This window comes from Ambystoma mexicanum, chromosome 2p (assembly GCF_040938575.1).
Source record: "Ambystoma mexicanum isolate Mex_15411 chromosome 2p, UKY_AmexF1_1, whole genome shotgun sequence".
NCBI lineage: Eukaryota > Metazoa > Chordata > Amphibia > Caudata > Ambystomatidae > Ambystoma > Ambystoma mexicanum.
This window is the reverse complement of record NC_090923.1, coordinates 1452089275-1452113479: the sequence shown is the minus strand read 5'-3', so window position 1 is coordinate 1452113479 and position 24205 is coordinate 1452089275. Positions and strand designations below refer to the sequence as shown.

The following is a 24205-nucleotide window of genomic DNA, read 5'->3' as shown; positions in this document are numbered from 1 at the left end:
ATCTCAAGAGGGGTCAATGTGAGCAGTAGTGAGGTTACACAGAGATTCACGATGAAAATTATTAAAATAAACTCTTACACTCAAGGTTTCTTGTTTAAACTATTATTATTTAACAGTCAGTTATATAAGCCTTCTTCAGAAGGGAGAAAAACATGTAACACTTCAAAATACACTTCAAAACACACTCTTAGTTTCTCTAATCAGATGATACCCATTGGGGATGGCACACAGACACTTCCTACACCCTCAGGAGACTTAAATAGCTAGGACACTCCGGACATTGATTTATCACTGGTACATTTAGAGCAATGCTGAGTTTGGTGCAAAGGTTAGATTGGGGAATAAAACAAAGGTTAGCAAATAATTCATAAACTGGTAAGTACTTTTTCAACCCTCCAATGCAAAGTAAATTAACCCTTTTCTGGGGGAAAGGTAAAGACACAAAGTCAGAGGCAAGAAGAGTCCCTCAGGGAGCCAGGACCGCCAATGTTAGTTGAGCAAAGTCTAGGGGAGCTGAAGATCTTCTTTGCAGGTAAGTAAAAGTCTTGCACAATGTTTTTAGAAATGTTTGTAGGAATAAGATCACTTGAAGGGCCACAAGCTGGGAGGCTCGTGAGAGACAAAGTTGCAAGAAACTCTGCAAGGTTAAACAAGACATGTCTCAACTGAGAACACGTAAGGCTGCACCACAAGAGGTAAGTTCTCTTATACTTTACAGTACCTTTGGTTAGAAGAAATGGTTCCAGCTGGCTTCTGTACCAGTACAGCTCTGCAGATCCTTGTGTTCCTGTGCCTCAGTCTTGGGGACAAGAGGGAGGACGTCTGTGGACTCCAGCATTGCAGTGGGAAGGTTGGCGGCAGCAATGGGCAAACTTCATTTCAGCTACACTTTGCGGTTTCAGCTCCTCGCATCGGACAGCAAATGGCAACACCACGGTTCTCGAATACCACTTCAGACTTTCCTCGCATCTGGCGTCCAGCACTCTGTCGAGGTGGCTCAGTGTTAGGGAGAATTCTCAGAAATGTGCTAATTCCCTCCACCTTAGAGACCCCCAGCAACTTTGCTGGATTTTGAAGACTGGACATAATTTTAACCTGGAGAGAGTGAGACCCTTTTTCCCACTCTCTCATGTATTTTAATGTGATTTTTTAAACTCTGTGTTTCTTTTGGTTGTGGAATCTGACAAACTCCATAGGCATCATCTTTTACATTGTGTCACGCAGCACCCTCAGTGCAGTGACACAGGGAAGTCTTTCATATTTCCCAAAGGTTGAAATACCTTCTCTTAGATAAACTACTGTTTCCAAGAGCAGTAAAGTGAAATTGACTCTACTTACCTTTGTAACTTTCTAGACCCCCGCACACACTATCTTACCATAGGATGCTGGAGGGGTTTAACTACCATGGTGTGCTTTTACCGTGGGCTGCCTTTGCAGCTGCAGTAAAGAACCCAAGGGTGCAATTTTTGTCAAAATGGCCCGGTCTTCATTTTTCGCCATTTCTTCTTGGAAAGGTCCTTCTTGAGATTTACTCTGCGCGCCAAACCATGTTTGGTCCCTTGGTTCGCTTTGCCTTTGGCGGGATTCACGAGTGAAGCCGGCCTCTGGCTACAGGGTGTTCCGGGGGGGGGGGGCAGGAAGTGAGGGAGGAGCCCGAAACTCCCTGTGCTTAATCTCCTAGGAGACCCAAATGCACTCTGGGGTGATTGGCCGGCTGACTGACCGGCAAGGACAGTCACCCTGCTGGGTGACTGACAGCTAGGCTGGAATGAATGGGAGAAACCTGCATAAAAGGCAGGGCCTTTTGGCTTGGAAGGCAGAGTCGACCAATGGAACGAAGGAATGGAAGAAGAACTTGAAGGGGGCGTCTGCTGCAACTCCTAGACTGTTGCTTTGCCCGGTGAAGCCCTGCTGCTGTGCTGAAACTCCAAATTCGTATCGACAGAGAAGCCCCTGCAAGGATGACTTCTCCCTTTGAGTTCGTAGGACAAATAAACTCCAAAGTTAGCCACCTGGACGTCCTTTCGGAGCTGGTTGCATTTCCACAGAGTTGCTGCTGGAAACCGAAGCACCAGGCAGAGGAACACCAGATTGTGTGCGTTGATTTTAAGCTGGCCAAGAGCTCCAGGAAGATCGCCCGGACTCCCAGGAAGCAGGACTGACGAGCCTGAGCCACCTCAACAGAGTGCTGGACCCCAGATGCAAGGAAAGTCCATCTCGACAGCCAGAAACCGCAGTGTTGCTATTTGCGGTAGTCGCAAGGAGCTGAAACACCGTAGTGCCACCGGTTTATAGATTGTCGGTTGCGGTCGGTGACCGTCCCATTGCAGTGCAGGAGTCCCCAGAAGTCCTCCCTCTTGTCCTCATGACTGAGGCCCAGGAACACCAGGATCTGCAGAACTGCCCAGGAACAGAAGTTATCTGCTGCACTTTTCTTCAACCTAAAGGTCCTGTACAGTCTAAGAGAACTTAACCTCTTGTTGTGTAGCTGCACTTGTTTTTGGTTGGTGAGACTTGTGGTTTCCCTCTAGAGTTGCTGATAGCTTCTTTACTTCACAAGCCTGAACAGCTTGTGGCCCTACTTTGAATTCTTCATTCTACAAAGACTTTTAAAAACATTGTGCAAGACTTTTACCTACCTCTGAGAAGTGCTTTAGTTTCACCTAGACTTTGCCTCAATGGACTTTGGCTTAGCCTGGCTCCCTGAATGACTCTTCTTCCCTCTGTGAATGTGTTTGGTCTTCCTTCCAGGAAAGGGTTAACTAATTTTGCATTGGGGGGTTTACAAAAGTACTTAGCTGCTTTGAGAAATATTTGTGAGATTTCTTGTTGTCATAACTACCTTTCGAAGAGATTGGGTCCTCTGACGTATTCCACATCTGACAGTAATCACCACAGCTGTGCTGCTTCCGAAAATCTTCGGCGTCTGCGTCCTGCGTCGATGATGTCGATACGCCGCCCTCAAGGACCTCCTCCGACGGCCAACGTCACTGGATGTTATAAGTAGGATGCACGACGCCCGTAGCCTCAGTTTCGTTTTTTCCACGAACGTGTTCGCTTTGGGAATCTCTGCGCGCCTCGACTCTTTGGAGTTTCTGTTGCTTTCTCGGTTCTTCGAACCTGTTTGTGAAATATTTCTTTGTGAAGATGTCTACCTCGTCTTCCACACCGCGTCCGGGCTTTAAGAAGTGCGGGGACTGTGGGTCCAAGATGTCGGTCACGGACTCGCACAACGTCTGCCTCTGGTGCCTCGGGGAGGCCCCTGACACGGATGACTGTGTCGACTGCCAGTCGCTCACGTCGAAAGCCTTGCGGGAGCGCAAGAAGTAGTTATCGGTAGGTAAGGTGTCCAAGCCCCGGAAGTCGAGGTCTGCAGGGCTTTCGACGGACGACTCGAGGGGTGACTCTCCGCGTCGTTGTCGGAAGTCCAGTGGGTCTTAGTCCCGGAGTCGGTCTCGCCACTCCTCTGCCTCTCTGAGGCACTCCCGGAAGCGCCGTCATCGGTCGCCTTCCCCGTCCTCATCCGAGGACTCCGCCCGTTGGCGGGTCGCTTACCCCACCAAGCATGCGACACCGGAGGAATGGGCTTCTTTCGGGAAGAAAATGTTGGCGATTCTCGAATCGCAGGGCACTGGTCCGTCTGCGCCTCCGAGTGGGGTCGGCCGTGATCAGCCGAGAGACACCGCTCGCACGCCTTCGGGCTCGGGTGGTCGTCACGATTCGCGGGAAAGGTCCCGCTCGGACAAGGCAAATCGTTCTCGGCATGCCCGGTCCAGGTCCTCGACGTGCTCGAGACCGAGTGAGCCTGTGAAGTCTTCGAGGAAGAAATCGACGCGTGTGGCACCGAGGTCGTCGACAGACTCTCTCACGGCATCCGCCTCCGAGGAAGTCGTCGACGTCGTCGGCGCCCAGGATGTCGAGGGACACGCTCGGGGCTCCGCCCTCGAGGCCTGTGTCGACGCAGCCGATGCTGTCGGCGCCGCGTCTGTCGTCGATGCCGATTCTCTCGACGCCCTCAACGCCAAAGGCACTGGCCAAGGTCAAGCATGGCTTTGGTTCCAGTTCTGTGCCTTCTTACCGCCATCTGGAATTCATTTCAGAGGTGGATGATGGCTCTGATGATGGCATGGTGCCAGACACGGTGCCTGACGAGATTCTCTCGGGCCATAGCCAGTTTGAAGACCTGAGGCAGTCGCTGCATGATGCTAGTGGGCTGGACACCTCTACGGAGGTGGAGTTTTGTAGGCCTGACCCTGGCTCTCATGCCGAGTCTTCGTACGAGCGCCTTATGTCACGGGTCACCGAGTACTTAGGATGGTCTGCTACCCCAGGGGAGTTTGTTCAGGATGACCTTACGGATATCCTTGACATTGGTCCACCAACTGACCCGGTACTGCCATTTCATATGGCTCTACAGAGGAGGGTGGCGGCGGCTTGGACTGCTCCGGAGAGTCTCCCGGCAGTGAGCAAGTCTTTGCCGCGAAAATACCGCCCAGCATGTAGTGAACCCTGCTACTTGTCCAAGCACCCTACTCCGGAGAGTTTGGTGGTGCAGGCGGCTACGGCCCCGGCAAAGCAGGCGTCATACCCAACCATCCCTCCTGATAGGGGCGACAAGCGTTTTGACGGCTCGGCAAAGAAAGTGTTTTCTGCAGGGGGTATGGCGCTTCAGGCGGCCAACTCCATTTGTGCCTTGTCTTGTTTCACGCACACTGTGTGGAACTGTGTTTCCTTGGCGGCTGAACATATTCCCGAAGGGGATGAACGGGATGGTTTCCTTGCCATGGTTCAGGATGGCAAGGATGCCATGTGTGAGGCCGTTCAGTCGGGTTTGGACATGGCAGATTGCATCAGCCGGTCCATGGCGGCGAGCACCGCGATACGCAGGTTTGCGTGGTTGCGGAAGTCGGGGTTTGCTCCTGATGTGCAGGTCCGGCTCCTCAACATGCCCTTTGACGGGGAACATCTTTTTGGCAGCAAGGCTGACGAGAGCCTTGAGAGGTTGCACACCTCAAAAGCTGCAGCAAAGTCGTTGGGCGCTGCAGTTCGACAACCTCCGCCTTTTCGTCCTAGGGGACAGCAATGGAGGGGAGGTTCCTTTCATTATTACTCATCCTTTGGTAAAGCGAGAGGAGCTGCCAGTCAAAGGGGCCACCGTAGGAGTGCCAGAGGTGGAAAACAAGTTACTCGAGGTGCCAAGGCCGCTCGGGCTGTTGCCTCTTTGCCCTCAGGGAACGCCGCAGCCGCTTCAGCTCAGTCATGAGGCCATGTCCCATGGTTCGCCGGTTAGGGGAAGGCTGGCGCAGCATCTTGCAGAGTGGCACGCCATTACTTCAGATGTGTGGGTTCTGGAGATCATAACCCACGGCTACTGTCTTCCTTTCCGGCAGAGGCCTCAAGACAATCCACCGGGGAATCTCTCTTTGAAGAGTCCGGATCCGCTCCTTGCGCAGGAAATTCAATCCCTGCTGGAGAAAGGCGCCATAGAACTTGTGCCTGTAGCGGAGAGGAACAAGGGATGGTATTCCTCTTATTTTTTGATTTCCAAGAAAGACGGGGGATTGAGACCCATCATGGACTTGCGCGGTTTGAACAAACTTGGCAGGAAGGACAAGTTCAAGATGGTTACTCTTTCTCAAGCCTCCAGGCCCTTCAGCTTCAGGACTGGTTGGTTTCTCTCGACCTCAAGGACGCTTATTTTCATGTGCCGCTCCATCCGAAGCACAAGAAGTACCTGAGGTTTGCGGTTGGCGACTCGCACTTTCAGTTTCGGGTCCTGCCGTTCGGATTGACCTCCGCCCGAGGGTCTTCACCAAGCTCATGGTAGTGGTGACAGCGCACCTCAGGAAAGGGGGGATTCACGTCTACCCCTACCTGGACGATTGGTTGATCAGGGCGCGCTCTCCCGAGCAAGCCCCGGATCATCTGTCAGTCACCTGTCACTCCCTCCACAAGCTGGGCCTCTCCCTCAACTTAAAGAAGTCCCATTTGACACCTACTTAGAGGCTCTAGTACTTCGGAGCGGTGCTCGACACGTCACTGGGGCAGTGTTTTCCTCCCCAGGTGAGGGCTCATCACATTCAGCAGATGGCGCACAAGTTTCAACTTGCCCAGACTCTCCCAGCGTTTGAGTTCTTGAGTCTGCTCGGCCTCATTGCATCTTACATTCTTCTGGTGCCAGAGGCCAGGTTGCGGATGAGATCTTTGCAATGGGCACTCAAGCTCCAGTGGTCTCAGTCCTCCGGCAGGATGTCGGACCCTGTTCAGGTGCCGTCTTCGGTCGCCCGGGACCTTCTGTGGTGGGCCGACGAAGGCAATCTGATGAGGGGGGGGCTCCATTTTGGCTGTCCTGGCCGGAGGTGACGATCGTGATGGACGTATCCCTCACGGGATGGGGAACTCATGCCAACGAGTTGACAGTTCACGGTCGTTGGTCTCCGTCAGAGTCCAGACTCCATATCAATCTGTTGGAGCTGAGGGCCGTCAGGCTAGCCCTGAAGGCTTTTCTGCCGACTGTGCGAGGAAAGAATGTCCTGATCCTGACGGACAACATGGTGGCCATGCACTACCTCAACAAAAAGGGGGGTGCAGGGTCACTTCCTCTGTGCAGGGAGGCGATGCGCTTGGTTCTGGGCAATCCAGCAGGAATTTTCGATCTCGGCAGTTCATCTGGCAGGAGACGAAAACGAGACGGCGGACGCTCTGAGCAAGCAGAGCGCAATCTCTCACGAGTGGGAGTTGGCTCAGGAGATTCTCCTGGAGATCTTAAGTCGATCTCTTCGCCTCCAGTGTCAACCGGAAGTGCGAGAGGTTCTGTTCGTGGGAATTTCCTCCAAACGGGGCCTTAGGAGACGCGTTCGTGGAGGAGTGGTCATTCCCACTGCTGTACGCGTTTCCTCCAGTCCCAGTCATCCCGCAAGTACTGCAGAGGTTACGGAGGTTCGGTTCCCGGATGATCCTCATTGCTCCGGCGTGGGCCCGGAGGACGTGGCACCCAGACCTTCTCGACTTGTCCATCTGCCCTCATGTCGTCTTCCCTACCGAGATGATCTGCTCTCATGGGAGGGGGGGTCAGGTTCTCCATCCAGAGGTCAGGTCCCTCAAACTTCACGCTTGGTTTCTGAAAGGTTGAGGTACATGGATTGGGACCTCCCTGAAGACGTGATGGAGGTGTTGCTTTCGGCCAGAAGGCCCGCATCCAAGTCCCTATACCGTTGCCGTTGGAGGAAGTTCTGCGACTGGTGCAGGGTTCAGAATGTGGATCCTTTTGCATGTGAAATTCCGATGGTTCTGTCTTTTTTGCTTTCTTTGGCCCACAGGGGCCTTCAAGTGGGTACCATTAAAGGTTACCTGGCGGCGCTGTCCATCTTTAAGCGCTTGTCTGAAGAGTGTTCCTATTTTAAAATTCCTTTAATTTCTCAGTTTCTGAAACGGCTCATTAATGTGTTCCCTCCGTCACCTTTCCAGGTGCCCGGTTGGGATTTGAACCTTGTTCTCAAGTTTCTGATGGGTGCTTCGTTTGAGCCTTTGCATTCATGCCCTTTGAGACTGTCGACTCTGAAAACTGTATTTTTAGTTGCGGTCACTTCCGCTCGCAGAGTGAGCGAGTTACAGGCACTTTTAGTTAAGCCACCCTTCACTGTGTTTCATAAGGACAGAGTTGTCCTTAGAGTTCGTCCTTCTTTTCTTCCGAAGGTGGTGTCGGAATTTCATTTAGGCCAGAAGGTGGTTCTTCCGGCATTTTATCCTCCTCCACATCCTGGTAAGGAAGAGGAGAGGCTCCATAGGCTTGATTCTAGGAGAGCGTTAAGCTTTTATATTTCATGCATGTCCCGGGTCAGAGTGGACGATCAGCTCTTTATTGGTTATGCTGGAAAGCGTTTGGGACAGGCTGTGACGAAACAGATTTTGTCACGCTGGATTATTTTGGCTATCTCTGAGTGTTACCACTTGGCAGGTAAGGACCCACCGATCGGCTTACGGGCCCATTCTACCAGGGGTATGGCTGCCTCTACTGCCCTGTAGAGGGGTGGTCCTATTTGCAACATCTATGATGCAGCCACCTGGGCTTCGGTACATACTTTTGTACGTCACTATTCCCTCGATTCCATCCGGGGGCAGGATCTGGCCTTGGGCAAGGCGGTCCTTTACTCCGCAATTTGACTGGGCATGCTAAATTTCTGTTTTCTAAAATTCTTTTTCCCACCTCCTTTCATTGGTACTGCTTTGGGAGTCGGTCATAGATATGGAATAAGTCAGAGGACCCAATCCCTTCGAAGAACAAGTTACTCTCTTATCTGGTAACGTTCTTTCGATGGGATGGTCCGACGACGTATTCCATATCGCTCCCTCCCTGCCTTCCCCGCTACAGAATTTCTTATGCGATTGCAGCTTACGTTTCCGCAAGGCTTTGTGTGTCAGACTGGCAGAAGACTGGTGGCACACATTCTGGGGAAAAATCTACAACTGAGGCTACGGGCGTCGTACTTATAACATCCAGTGACGTCGGCCGTCGTAGGAGGTCCTCGAGGGCGGCGTATCGACATCATCGACGCAGGACGCAGAAGATTTTCCGAAGCAGCACAGCTGTGGTGATTACTGTCATAGATAAGGAATACATCGTCGGACCATCCCATCGAAAGAATGTTACCAGGTAAGAGAGTAACTTGTTCTTCTCTTTGACAAACTCTTAAATCTGATTCTAAATGCAACAGTGATATATTAATGTCCCCATCAAACTAAACATTGAAGTCACCTGAGGGTGTAGGTATTGGCTGTGGGCCATCCCAAAAAGGTACTTACTGATTTAGAAATATTAAGAGTGTGTATTGTTTTGAAGTGTATTTGAGTGTTACTGTCATATTGCTCCCTTCTGAAGAAGGCTTATTCTAACTGACAAATAATTGTTTATTCAAGAAACCTTGTGTACAAGTGTTTATTTGAATATTTGTCACTGTGATTCTCTGTGTAACTCCCCTACAGCTCACATTGAGCTCTCTTGAGATAAGCCTGGCTGCTCAACACGCTACCAACCTGTGTAGTACAAGCTTATACCAAAGGTAAGGTTCCTATTGCCAGGAGGTCAGGGTTGTTGTAGTTCACCCAAAGGGTACTGCATATAGTCTTGCCTAACAACATGTGCCAATACAGTTGTGGACAACTAACCCACACGATGTAGGGCTCTTAAAAGAAGTGACCCCAGTAAGAATCACACTAAATAACAGAGCAGTATTACCCAGAGTGAAACAGTGCCCACTATCGAGGGAAGCAGAAGAAGGAATAAAGGACACAATACAGGCCTTGCTACACCAAGGGATCATAGTGTCCTCTACCTCACCATGCACAATAGCCATATGCCCTTTAAAAAGGCAATGGGGTATTTGGAGAATGATCCAGGATCTCTGCCCCCCTCAATGACATAGTACAGAAAGAATATCCTCTCGTTCCATACCCGGCCTCCATCTTGTGCAGCATCCCCAAAGGAGCAACACACTTCACAGTGGTCGATTTAAAGAACACCTTTTTCTCACTACTATTGCACCTAGACTCACAATATCTCACAGCATTTACACATGCCGGAAAGCTCGAAAGCGCTATGAGCACACTCGTTTGCCCCAAGGGTATTGTAAGAATCTGAGCATATTAAACAGGATATTGGACGAAGAAGTAGGTAACATCCATGTGCCCAGCACGGTCATCCAATACGTAGATGACTTAATGGTGTGCAGTAAAAGTGAGCAGGACCGCTGCACAGAATCCATCTCCCTTCTGCAACTGCAAGCCCGCAAAGATTATAAGGTTGATAAGGCCAAGCTCCAATACTGGCAGCTTGAAGTACTCTACCTAGGGCAGCTCGTTTCAGTGGACGGCAAGAGAATTATACCTGACAGAGCAGTGACAGTGCCCGCCACGCCCTAGCCAGTTACAGTAAAAGACATGAGAAACTTCAGGCTTTGTGTAACTACTGCAGGGCTTGGATTCTGGACTATGCAGCATACACAAAGCCACACTTACAGTGCCTCAAAAAAGCACAAAAAGGCAGCCATATGCTAGAGTGGACAGCAGACATGGTGCAAAGTTTCAATGACCTGAAAGAATTGATTTCCACAGCCCCAGTTATCGCCACCCAAGACTACACACAGGAATTTTACATATTTTCACACTCAGATGGCACACATATGACAGCTGTACTGACACACAAGAGCACAATGGGCCATAAGCCACTGGCCTACTACAGCAGCACACTAGACCCGGCAATGCAAGGACAGTTTGCATGCGAACAAGCCCTCGCTGCAGCTGCCTTCGACATCAAGAAAAGCTACACAATTGTAATGGGGTGCTCAGTATAGGGCACCGCAGGAAGAGAAAGATATCTGGCTCAAGCGCGGGTGCATACAATCACCAACTGATCTCTTATGGGGGTAACAATGTACAGGGAAGGCAGTAATGCCCAAAGAACTACTACACACAGCCTTTGAACAACTACACTACCCATCTCACAGCACAAAACAACACACTGCAACAGACATACAGGAGGATTGGTTTATACCAAATCTCCAAGAACGCCTTTCAACCATGGTCATACAATGCACCACATGCCAAGTGTTCAACACTGGAATGACGCTCTGCACGTAACGAGGTACCCTGCCCCGCCCCAATGGGACATTCCGCAAGATCCATATTGAATATGCGGACATGTGATAGAGATGTAATGGAGCTGATACCTCATTGTAGTAGTGTGTACATTATCGCGGTGGGTTGAGGCAGGCCCCTGTGTGTTAGGCAAAGTTTAAATGCAGTACCCTCTGGGAACACTACAAACAACTATAACTACAGGTATATGCAACCCAACCTTTGGGATATGCTTGTACTACAGTTTTGGTAGCGTGTTGAGCAGCCAGGCTTATCTCAAGATGGGAAATGTGGGCAGTAGTGGAGTTACACACAGATTCACAGTTACAGGTATTCAAATAAACTCTTACTCTTAAGGTTTCTTGTATAAATAATTATTAATTTATGTTTCAGTCAGTTATAAATCCTTCTTTAGAAGGGAGCAATATACTAGTAACACACAAATACACTTCAATACTGTACACTGAGTTTCTAGATCAGACAAGGCCCTTTTGGGATGGCCCACAGACACAACCTACACCTATAGTGGCTTCAGTAACAAGGGTGCTGGGGACATTAATACCTTACTGTTGGCATACAGATTACTCTCAATAGGTTGTAAAAAGCAAAGGTCATTACAACACAAGAAATTACGAATATTCTTAAGCAGGGCAAATACTTTCAGAAAGCAAGAGAAGAGTCATTCAATTCAATAGGCTAAGCCAACGTCAATAGGCAAAAGTCTTTGTATAGGATGCAGCACTTCAGGTAGGTAAATGGAAAAGTCTTTGCACAAATTCTTAGGAGTCTTTGATAAAAAGAAGAATCAAATGTAGGGCCACAAACTGATTAGACGTGTGAGTTGCAGAAGTTACGAGCACTTCTACAGTAAGAGGCGAGTTCTCTTAGACTTGTTTTATAGTACTTCGGTAAAGAAGAAAAGATGCAGCTGAAGATTTCTGTTCTTGTGCAGCTCTGCAGATCTCACTGTCCCTGGGCCTCAGTCGTGGGGACAAGAGGGAGGACATCGGGGGACTCCTGCACTGCACTGGTACTGTCAGAACTGGCAACCGGTAAACCTTACTGTCAGTGGCTGTTTCACATTTCAGCTCCTTGCGGTACAGCAAATAGCAATAAGCGCGTTTCTTGGCTGTCAAGGTGGACTTTCCTCACATCTGAGGTCCTGCACTCCACTGGGGGGGGTCAGGCTTGGTCAGTCCTGCTTTGGGGGAGTCCGGAGGATCTTCCAAAAGCATTAGGCCAGTTTACAAGCAACACACACAATCTGGTGTCCCTCTCCCTGGCTCTACGGTTTTCTGCAGCACTCTGAGGAAATGCAACCAGCTCCGAGATGGGTGTACAGGTGGCTTACTTGGGAGTTGATTGGTCCCACCAACTCAAAGGGAGAAGTCATCCTTACTGGCGATTCGGACCTGCAGCAGGGCTTCACCGGGCAACCAACGGTCCAGGAGTTGCAGCAGCCGTCCTCTTCAAGCTCTTCTTCGGTTTCTTCGTCCAGTGGTCAACTGTGCCTTCCAAGCCAATAGACTCGCCTTTTATTCAGTTCTCTCCCATTAATTCCAGCCTAGCTGCCACTCACCCAGCAGGGTGGCTGTCCTTGCCGGACAGCCAGCCAGTCAATCACCACAGAGTGCATTCGGGTCTCCTAGGAGACTAAGCACAGGGAGTTTCGGGCACCTCCCTCACTTCCTGCGTACCCCAGACACTCTGGAGCCGTAGGCGGGTTTCACTCCTGAAGCCCGCCAAAGGCGAATGAACAAAGAGACCAAACCTGGTTTGGTGCGCAGAGAAACTCTCTAGAAGGACCTTCCAACAAAGACCTGGTGAAAAAAGATCGGGCCCCATTTTGGCAAAGATGGCTGGACGCCATTTTGAAAAAGATGGCTCCCGCGGTTACTTTACGTGGTAAATGCAAACATAGGTAGTCCAAAACTAAACCACTGCCACCAGCCAGTCAATTGAGGAAAGGGTAACATATAAAATGTTACATGAGCATTTAGACACAGGGGATACTAAGTAGGCCCTCCAGCACTCTATTGTAAGATTGGGTCTAGCAAGTACAATGCGAAGTAAAGTCAATTTCACTTTACTGCTCTGGGAACCAGTAGTTGATCCCAGAGAAGGTATTTAAACCTTGGGACGTCTGAAAGACGTCACTGTTCAGACTTCCCTGTGCCACTGCACTGAAGGTGCAGTGTAACACAATGTAAAAGATGATGGTTAGACTCCATAACGAAAAGAAACAAACACAGAAAACACATTGAATTGAAAAGTTCAAAGACCCAAAGTTTAGCAAAAGAGCTGGAGGGCTCTAATGTAGGAGGAATTTGCACATATTTGAGAATTCTCCCTAACGCTGTGCCCACCCAGATGCCAAATGTGCCGCTAAATTCCTCATACGTGAGGTGTTTCCCCGGTGGGAAGTGTGCAATGTTTTGAGATCCGATAATGCACCCACTTTTTTAACTAACTTCAGGGAAATCAGAACACTATTAGGTATTGAACACTGCATGTGATCCATTCACCACCCCAAGCAAATGGTGCTGTGGAACAAATTAATGGCCTGCTCAAGGGTAAGCTTTCCAAACTGTTCAACACCCTAAAAAAGAACTGGGTGCAGTGTTTACCCCTGGCCCTGTGTTAGGGAGAATTGCCATAAGTGTGCTAATTCCCTCTACCTTAGAGCCCTCCAGCCCGTTTGCTAAACTTTGGGACTTTGAACTTTCCATTTCACTATGTTTTCTGTGTTCTTTTTCTTTGGTTATGGAGTCTAACCAAATCTATAGGCATCATCCTTTCATTTGTTTCACACAGCACCCTCAGTGCAGTGACACAGGGAAGCCTTTTAGGCTATCTCAAGGTTTAAATACCTTCTCTCGGATACTACCCTGATTTTACCCGGCCGCGAACTCCGGTAGCATTAAATCACGGGAGCCATGTTTTTCAAGATGGCGTCTGAGCCTCCTTTGTTTAAACGGGTCCCAGTCTTCTTTTTTCACCATTTCTTTTTGGAAAGGTTCTTCTAGAGTTTGTCTATGCGTGCCAAACCAGGTTTGGTCCCATTGTTCCTACGCCTTTGGCAGGCTTCAGGACTGAAGACCGCCTCTGGCTCCCGAGTGTCTGCTGTGGGCAGGAAGTGAGGGAGGTGCCCGAAACTCCCTGTGCTTAGTCTCCTAAGAGACCCAAATGCACTCTGGCGTGATTGGCCGGCTGACTGTCCGGCAAGGACAGCCACCATGCTGGGTGAGTGGCAGCTCGGCTGGAATGAATGGGAGAAAACTGTTTAAAAGGCGAGCCTCTTGGCTTGGCAGGCAGAGTCGACCACTGGAACAAAAGAACCAAAGACGAGCTGGAAGAGGACAGCTGCTGCAACTCCTGGACTGTTATTTTGCCCGGTGAAGCCCTGCTGAAATCAGGGAAGCCCAGATTGAGGTAAGCAGTAACTCTTAACTTATTTTGGATGGCACACAGCTAACACAAGGTAAATAAAACCCACATACTTGTTTAACCTCACAATGGAGGGGGAAAGTAAAACCCAATGTTACACTTTACTGAATAGTTATTCTAGGTAGGCAACAACCTAATGTAGACTTATTAAGGACAGGCTAGCAGCAAGTCAGCGGAAGCAAGACCCAGTTGGGGGACACTCATACAATTATCCTCAAGGGACTGATCTGGTGATACCAACACTTTACTTTTGGGAAGAGGCACAACCTAATCACAGGACAGTAAAATACCTTAACATCTACTTTCTATTAGACTGGTAAAACAGTGGCTAAGGAAGAAAAGATGTTAACCATACTTTTAAGAATATTGCATCACACATTCAAGATCAGTAAGAACTTTTGTAACTGTTCACTCTTAGAATTACAGTTACCAAACAACTCTTTACAAGTAAGTAACTTTGAAACACTTATTTACTTTTCTGGACAGAAATCCCAATCCCTTGACAGTCTTTCCCTTATTCTTGGAGCATGAGTGTTCTCAGTGGCAGAAGGGGGTCACTAGGACTAGTGACCAACAGGCAGTGTCAGAATAGTTTCTTTAGTGTCAAAAGTCAGAGTTTCCTTAGGAAAACTGGGCAAACATGTAAGTACTGTACTTTAGAGTTAGAAGAGGACCCAGGGGCTTCTCAGAAGACACCCTAGCAGGATTCTAGCAGTGGGACTGGGTGTACTGGATGAGGGGCCTCCCAATCACAGAAAACACCACATAGCTACACAGAAATCCTAACGGGCTTAGGGTAAGTACATTCCCAAGCCAACCAATACCTCAGCATTGAAGAAGATTTTGCAGCAGGAGATCTTCAGGGTCTGCAGCCAAATACCCGGTCTTAGGATTCCTTGTCATGGAGACTGAAAACAAGACCTCAGAAGGGATTTTGCAGCAGGGATCGACGAAGAAGGCTCTAGGCAAAGTTTCCCTCATGGCTGAATGCGGTTCTGCGGATTTGGCGCCCTTTCAAGGAGCAGAGAAGAAAACAGAAAATCGCTGTTTAATTCTCGTCGTTACAAAGGTCCAGCACTCTGGCAAGGGGAGTTTTCGGACTCGATTCTTGTCTCTGGAGGTCCACCAGGATGCCCACGAAGTTTCAGCAAGATTCGGAATTCGGAAGACCGTGCACCGCATGATCACTCGAGGTCCCAGGGTATTGGGGTATTGCAACAATGCAAAGTCTCAGCAATGCGTGGGATGGCTCAAGATGCAGGTCTTCTTGAGTCTAGTTGGTCTCCCAGGCTCTGGGTCGTCGTTTTCAGAGTCCCCAGATCGATTGGAAGGAAGGGCTACAGCAGGCTCCGGTTACAGAGCAGGTTCTCTGGTCGCTGGAAATCGTCTCAGCTGATTTTCCTTCATCTTCCTCTTTGGTTTAAATTTTAGTGGTCGACATAACTTCAGCTTCTAGGTTCGCGGTATTTATCAGGAATTACAGCACAACCTCTGCATTCTCTCCCTGCATTTTACAAGAAGGGGCGGTCTGGTTGTCCAATCAGGACAGCCAGCCCCCCACTGGGATTTGTCCCCATCCAGGGAAGGAGGAAGACAAAGGGCTGTGGAGTTTTGGACTCCTCCCTCGCTTCCTGCCTTCACAGACAGACTGGAGCCTGGGCGAGGTGTCTATAGGACTCCCGCCGAAGATAGAAATCCCAGAAAGGAATTTCCTGCCCTAGGTGTCGGGAGAAGGAAGAATGAAGGACAAGAAACACTGAAATGGCAGAAAAAGAAGACAGGACATTTTGGTAAAATGTGCACTCATGGGTTTCTTTACCAGGGCCGTGCAAACAGCCCGCGGTAAAGGTACACTGAATTAATAAAAGGTATCACTGCCACCAGCCATTGAAGGTAAGCTTGTCCATCCAGGCAAGGAGGAAGACAAAGCGCTGTGGAATTTTGGACTCCTCCCTCACTTCCTGCTCTCACAGACACACTGGAGCCTGGACGTGGAGTCCAGGGGACTCCCGCCGAAGATACAAAACACACAAAGGAATTTCCCGCCCTGAAAGTCAGGGGAAGGAAGAAGAAACGACAAGAAACCCTAAAATGGTGAACAAAGAAGTCTGGGGACCATTTTAGCTAAGATGGCTTGACGCCATTTTGAAAAAGATGGCTCCTGCGGTTAGCGTTACCTGAGCTGCGAACAGCTGCGGTAGATGCAAACCATGGTAGTTCATTATGAAACCACTGCCACCAGCCACTGAAGGTAAACTTGTCGCTCTAACAGAATTGTTACAGTTTTAATGTGAAAGGTGATACAGTGCATCTCCCCAGCACTCCACAGAAGGTGGGGTGTGCAGGCTTCACAGTGTAAAATGTAAAAAGGGATCCAAAGATCCTTTCTACCCTTGGGAACTGTAGTTCACTCAAGGTTAGCACAAGAAAGTTAAAAGGGGAGCCCCTAGGGCACCCCAGCAACAACAGGCACGTATTGCCAATAAGTTGTTAAAGATGATAACTTTAAAAAGACACTATGGAGAGTCTTAAAAATGACACCCATAAAAAGAGTTAAAGATTATGTGAGTGTGGAAAAAGGTTCCCACTCACTGAAGTATTCATGAACAAATATCCCACTAATAAAGCAAAAAGTTCTAGGGTTGAACCAGGAAAGGAAGATTTACCAGTTCTTTGCAAATGTTACCTAACAACTTGTCACTGTGAATCTGTGTAACTCACCTACTGCTCACATTGACCCCTCTTGAGATAAGCCTGACTGCTCAATCACTCTACCAAACTGTGTAGTACAGACTTACACCAAAGGTTGGGTTTCTATTGCCAGGAGGTCAAGGTTGTTGGTAGTGCACCCAAAGGCTACTACCCCAAATCTTGCCCAACAAAGGTTGAAGGGAATTAGCACAGAAATGAGAATTCTCCATAACGTTCAGAAGGCCTATAATAAATAACAGTATGTTTTCTCCAGCATGGGGTCTGGCATGGATTCACATGCTCATGAATATTCCCCGTCGTCAGGCTGGGAATCCTCGGTAAAGAAAAAACCAGTATCAGTTTCGTTTCTGATCTGTCTTTCGTAGTAATAACCAATCACTGGTCTCTGCGTCATACTGACCACAGCCAATGACTGCCCTCTACCTAAGCCCCGCCTCTGGCAGCCATCTTCAGATTTTTACCGCACGTTCATGTGTTGGGATCCTCGTGCTATTGCTCTCGAGCGTTAGTGCTATTTTTCGCGCTTTTTCACAAAAAACTTCGATTCTTTCGGTCAAAAGAGCCTCAAGCTCCACCGATCCTACATCCGATCAACGGGGACCCGTGTCGGATTCGTCTGTGCCCCTCAAGGGTGAAGATTTCGTCGAGCTACACTTCGGAGGACTCCAGAAGCTTCTCAGGCCCGGTCTCGGAGATGGCCCAGGAGAAGGGAAGCTCGACGCCCGGAAAGCTGTTCAGGGTCTGCCCTGGATGCCAGCTGCAGAACGTCTTTAAGGAGGACGAACACTCTTTCTGCCTTTACTGCCTTCATGAGGACAAGACGCACGTGGAGAAGGACTGTGCGTTTTGCGGCAACATGTCGGAACGGACCATGAAGGACCGCCATCAACGTCTCGCCAACTGGCTGGAGGGTAAGAGCCCGTCTGGCGAGAAGAAGAAGAAATCCGAGCGGTCTTCTAAGACCTTTGAGGGCGCCCCGGCGACGGGGGCCCAACATAAGGCTAAGCACCGGGAGCGCCGAACGGTCGGGCTCTACGGGCGCCAGGCAGGGCGCACCCTCCCCGGCACCATCAACCACGAGCCAACGCTCTGGGTCGGGTAAGAGGAAGGCCGAGCACCCGGCGAAGCTCCTGGAGAGGCCCCGGTCGAGCTCTAAGGCAGAGGAGGAGCGTGGCAGTGCCCCCTCCCTCAAGGATAAGGCGGTGAGCGCACCTAAGGTGGTGAAGGCCTTGATCCATCCGACCAAGCCCTCTATCGAAACGGTCGCGGCGGCCCTGGCTCAGCTTGTGGAGGCTACACCAGTGGTGGCGACCTCGGGGCCCAGAATCTCCCTGCCTCCTCGGAGGGAGTCTTCTTTTGTGCCCATCGATAGGACCCCCGTGAAACCCTCCGTGGGGAAGAAGAAGGGGGGGCAGGGCGTCGTCGTAGATTCAGCCTCAACCTCAGAAGAGGAGCTGATCGAGGTCTTAAGCCACGGCCTAGGCGTGGAAGAAGGCCAGCCCGTCGGAATGGACCCCGACGCAGGTGACGACGACGACATCGTCGAGGATACCGACGGGGCCCCTGCTCGCCCGTCGGATTCCCCTCTGCCAGTGCCGCAAGACAACTCGGCGGCCATTTTGTTGGCCATACAGTCCTTATGCTCCGAGATAAGGACGAGGCTACAGTTACCGACGGAGGAACCTCTCCCGTCGGGGGATCCAGAACCGGGACCTTCTGGTGTCCCCCCTACCAAGAAAAGAAGGATCCATCCACCACCTCCTTTTCAACCGTCGCGCCCCGTCCAGCCCTCCTCCCCGTCCACCCGAGGGGATGATACGGGGACTGACACGGCAGCGACGGGTACGGACGACGAGGCATACAACGAGGATTTTCCGTCGTCGCCTCCCGCCAGGGCTTCTCCGCCCGACGAGATCGGATCTTTCCACTCCATGATCTCCAGGGCTTCCGAGCTTTTCCAACTCTGCCCTGAGGAGAAGAAAAAGGAAGGCTTCCTTTATCAGCGGCGCGAGGCCAAGAGGAAGACGGTCCTCGCAGTGCCTCTGTTGGACGACATTTGGGATGAGGGCCTTTCCCTCCTCAAGAACCCTTCCACGACGCCAGCTAGAAGAGACCGGTACAAGAAAAAGTACCGGGTCCCGGACACGGCCCCCCTGTGCCTCCGGGCGCAGCCTACCCCGGATTCCGTCGTCTCCGCGGCAGCCAGGAAGAAAGCGGGGGGGGGGTGCGGCGAGGGAAGGAAATTGGATGCTATGGGACGTAGAGTCATCTCGTCGGCAGCGACGACGATTAAAGCGGCCAACGCCTTGGCTATCGTGGCTCGCTACGACAGGGAGCTCTGGTACAAGATAGCTCCCCTGCTGGATTTTCTGCCGGACGACAAGAGGGCGGAGGCCCTGGAGATCCTGCAGGAAGGTGAGGTGGCCTCGGACCACGCCATCACCGTGGCGACGGACATCGCCGACACTGGGTTCCGCCAGCTGGGCAACGGCGTTTGCCTTCGACGTCGTGGATGGCTCAAAGCTACGGACTTCCGGCAGGACGTCCAGACCAGAGTCCTGGACATGCCCTTCGACGGGAACAATCTGTTTGGGAAGACAGTGGACGATTCCCTTCAGGCCATCAAGGCGGATACTGAGACGGCCCGGGCCCTTGGAGTTCTGCAGCAACGACGGACGCCCTTTCGGAGCAGCGGAGGCAAGGGCGCCTCCAAAGGTTCCGGCGGCGGTTTCGCTTCCTACCGTCAAGCGGCCCGCTCGTCGTCGCAAGAGGCCTACAGAGGACGAGGCAAGTCTAGCGGACCCCGCCGTCGTCGCCAAGGAGGTCAAGGCGGCAAGGCCGCGTCCAAGCAGGATTGAACCGGCCGTGGGGTCGGGCCCCCACCGAAGCACCCCGGTGGGAGGCCGGCTGGCGGGCTTCGTCAGCGTGTGGGAGTCCATCTCCACCGACCGTTGGGTGCTGGACGCCCTGGCCCGGGGCCACGCGCTCGAGTTTCAAAGAAGGTGCCCGCGCGTCCCCCCCGTGGCCAGGAAAGAACTTCACGCCCCTCAACTTCTCCTGGAGGTAAAGGCGATGCTCAGGAAGGGCGCCATCGAACTCGTCCCAAAGAGGCTTCGGGGCTCCGGAGTCTACTCGAGATACTTCCTCGTGAAGAAGAAGACGGGAGGATGGCGCCCCATCCTAGACCTGCGACGTCTGAACAAGTTCATCAAGGCGCAGAAGTTCCGGATGGTCACCCTCCAGCACGTCCTCGGTCAGCTGGAGGAAGGAGACTTCCTATCGTCGTTGGATTTGGAGGATGCCTACTTCCACATTCCCATCCTAAAGGGGCACCGGAAATTCCTCAGGTTCGTGGTCCAAGGGCGTCATTACCAGTTCAAAGCCCTTCCCTTCGGACTACGGTCGGCACCCAGGGTATTCACCAAGTGCCTCGCACCGGTGGCGGCGCAGCTGCGCCGCGAGGGGATTCACGTCTACCCCTACCTGGACGACTGGCTCATCCGCGCCAAGACGAGGGAGCTCGCCGTGGTCCACACGGCAAGGACCGTCCAACTCCTCACGGACCTGGGATTCTCCGTGAACTACGCCAAATCCCACCTGGTGCCCGCGCAAGTCGCACTGTTTCTGGGAGCGAGGCTCGACACAGTGTCCCTTCTGGCCTCCCCGTCGGAGGAGAGGACCAGGACCATCTTGGGCAAGGTGCAACGGATGTTGGTGGCCGACGCGGCCAAAGTGAGGTCCATCAAGTCCCTCCTCGGGATGATGTCTTCCTGCATCTACCTCATTCCCATGTGCAGGCTCCGGATGCGCCCGTTGCAAGAATTCCTGGATGCGCGCTGGATCCAGACGACGGGCAGCTTCGAGGAAAGGATCAAGCTCGACGAGAGCTTCCGACGAGCTATACGGTGGTGGGGCACCCGCGCGCATCTGACGGCGGGCATGGACTTCCAGGCCCCAGCCCACCAGGAGACTGTGACCACGGATGCCTCCCTGGAAGGGTGGGGAGCGCACACCGAAAATCTGCACGCAAGGGGACTCTGGCTCCCGACGGAGAAGTCCCTGCATATCAACATCCTGGAGCTCCGTGCAGTGTTTTGGGCCCTCAGGTCCTTCCTTCCGTCCCTCAGGGGCAAGGTGGTGAGGATCTTCACCGACAACACCACCACCATGTTTTACATCAGGAAACAGGGCGGAACCAGGTCCCCAGTGCTGTCCAAGGAGGCGCAGGACCTGTGGCATTGGGCCGTCGCCCAAGGGATTTTTCTGGTGCCGTTTCATCTGGCAGGGATAAAAAACACCATTGCCGACTCACTCAGCAGGGAGCTGCGCTCGTGCCACGAGTGGGAACTACGGCAGGATCTGGTGGATCGCCTCTTCCGACGGTGGGGCACACCCCAGATCGACCTGTTCGCGACGGCGACGAACACCAAGTGCCGGAGGTTCGCCAGCAGGTTTCCCCAGACGAGGAGCATGGGCGATGCTTTCTCGTTCCCCTGGGAGGGCCTGTTCCTCTACGCGTTCCCTCCTTTGCCTCTGCTAATCCGGCTCATCAACCAGCTCAAGAGGTCACGGTGCAGGATGATCCTCGTCGCACCTGCGTGGCCGAGACAGATATGGTTCCCGGACTTGCTGGACTTGTCAGCGTCCCCGCCGATCAAGCTGCCGGCGGACGCGGATCTACTCTCCAGGGAAGGAGGCGCCATCCTCCACCACGACCCGAAGTCGCTGAACTTGCAGGCCTGGCTCCTGCAGCGCTAGAGTTTGGAGGATACGACATACCGGCCGATTGCAGAGAGGTTCTTGCAAAGGCCAGGGCGTCCTCGACTCTTAAATGCTACGGACACAAATGGAAGAGGTTCTCTGTCTGGTGCCGCGCACAGAAGATTAACCCTCTACGGATTACGGCTCCCCAAGTACTGCCGTACCTGCTGACGCTGGCCAAAGCTGGTCTGGCACACGCGTCCATCAAGATTCATCTTGCTGCGATCTCCCGATACACCAGAACCACGGGGCGGACGTCCTTGTGGTCTCATCGTCTGGTGAAAGAGTTCATGAAGGGACTGTTCAGATCGTTCCCGCCGGTGAAGGCTCCGGCCCCGGCGTGGGAGCTCAACGTGGTGCTGACCAAGCTCATGGGACCTCCGTTCGAGCCTCTGCACTCGGCCCCGTTGAAGTTTCTATCGTGGAAAACAGCTTTTCTTGTGGCCATCACCTCCGCACGACGAGTGGGAGAGATCCAGGCCCTTTCCTGCAAGGCCCCGTACTTGACTTTCCACGACACGAGGGTAGTGCTCAGGACGCACCCCTCCTTCATGCCCAAGGTACCGTCGGACTTCCATCTCAACGAACCCTTGGTGTTACCTGTGTTCTTCCCGTCGCCTTCGTCGCCGGCTGAGAGGACTTTGCACTCGCTGGATGTAGCTAGAGCGCTGAAGTTCTACGTGGACCGCACGAAGGGTTGTCGGAAGACGTCACAACTCTTTGTGAACTTTGGACCTGTCAATCAGGGGAAGGCTCTCTCGAAGGCTTCCATCTCCAGATGGCTCTCCGGCTGTATCATGTGCTGTCACCGGTTGGCAAACCGACCGCTGCCTGGCCGTCCGAGAGCCCATTCCACCAGAGCGATCGCAGCTACCACGGCGTTCCTATCTGGTGTGCCCCTGCTGGACATATGCAGGGCTGCTACGTGGAGGTCGACGCACACCTTCACGAAATTCTACTGCGTCGACCGGGATTCCAGGGAGGAGTCCAGGGTCGGCCAAGCAGTGCTGCGCAACCTGTTCGCCTGAGGTGAGCCTGGTGAGGAGGTAAGATGCTTGATGTTGAGTTGATGTGATGCTTAATGTTGAGCCTTTGCCACCTCCCGTGGTTGTGCATGTGTGTACTGCTATGTATTCTTTATTCATGAGCATGTGAATCCATGCCAGACCCCATGCTGGAGAAGGAACAAGTTACTTACCTGTAACTGTTGTTCTCCAGCATGGGTCTGGCATGGATTCACATGCGAACCCTCCCGCCTACCCCTCTGCGGCTCTTCACTTGGTCATACTGCCACTTCACGTGCTTCCAAATCTGAAGATGGCTGCCAGAGGCGGGGCTTAGGTAGAGGGCAGTCATTGGCTGTGGTCAGTATGACGCAGAGACCAGTGATTGGTTATTACTACGAAAGACAGATCAGAAACGAAACTGATACTGGTTTTTTCTTTACCGAGGATTCCCAGCCTGACGACGGGGAATATTCATGAGCATGTGAATCCATGCCAGACCCATGCTGGAGAACAACAGTTACAGGTAAGTAACTTGTTCCTTATACTTACTGTGTAAATTGAATTATTGTGTGGCATACTGTTTGGCCCTGTTGAGGACCCCTGACCCCACTCACACTCTTCTGAGAATACGCCTCGACTGCTCGTCCACAGATCTTCATTGAGTTTTGCCTAACATCTCGGAGTTCCTCGTAACTATGGTGGCCTCTTAAAATCTGTCCACCAGGCCAGATTCTAGAAATCCATCTTAACAGCCCCCATTCAAACAGTTTCCATGTATTTACTTATGTGTCTCCGTTAACCTATCACTGTCATTTTGTCACTTACAGTGTGGACCCCAATGATCAGAAAAAGACAGCCTGTTATGATATTGATGTGGAGGTGGAGGATCCACTGAAAGGACAGATGAGCAGCTTTCTCCTGTCAACAGCCAACCAGCAAGAGATCACAGCGCTGGACAATAAGGTATGGCAGGTGCAGGAATTCAAATGGTTATATGAGTTCGGGGACTAGATATCACTGCATCAAGCAATGTTGGGGAACAGCGGACTTCTAAACAGGTATTCAGACCAGCCCCTTAAACAATGGGTAAGTAAGCCTAGGCTTTTGGGGGAAACAGTTGTCACCATAGATTGCACCATTTGGTATCCACAGGCTGCGGGCACAGAGTGTTTTCAGCATTTCCATTCTACATCGGAGACCTCACAGTTCTGATGACTGCTGTTAAGGCAGTTTTTGTACCACCCTCCATTGCGGATGGTACAGCAACTAACCATAGCGGGAATGCTAAAACACCTGACAACAAAGGGTAGCCAAACCCCTCTCAAACGTGGTAGCATGGTGGCTTCAGTTAAGGGTAGTAGGTTGGCACACAGTTACAATTACCCCATGCACAAATCTACAAAATACTTTAATGTACTTTAATAATGACACACATATAATACTTTCAATTCTTGAATACTTTATTAGCTTGGATTCTCTTTTAAAAAATACAAAATTTAAAACCCAAATATCAAACATAAAATCAAGTACAAAAACAACTTAATACCAGCTAACAGAAAATGCAAAAACATGCAACCCACTCCGCCCCCCAGAACCGAGCACAACCAGCACCCTGTTAGGAAAAGTTTGAATGCAGTACCCTCTGG

General features: G+C 51.4%; 1 protein-coding gene across 6 annotated transcripts in view; it reads left to right on the top strand.

The window, feature by feature from the left end:
- SMARCD3 (SWI/SNF related BAF chromatin remodeling complex subunit D3) overlaps positions 1-24205 on the top strand; it is a 764638-nt gene that overhangs the window by 639569 nt on the left and 100864 nt on the right. For all 6 annotated transcript variants that reach the window (XM_069646019.1, XM_069646022.1, XM_069646020.1 and 3 more), the window contains one exon: positions 23387-23522. In XM_069646019.1, coding sequence (XP_069502120.1) covers positions 23387-23522 — 136 coding nt within the window. The remainder of the gene's footprint in view (positions 1-23386; positions 23523-24205) is intronic.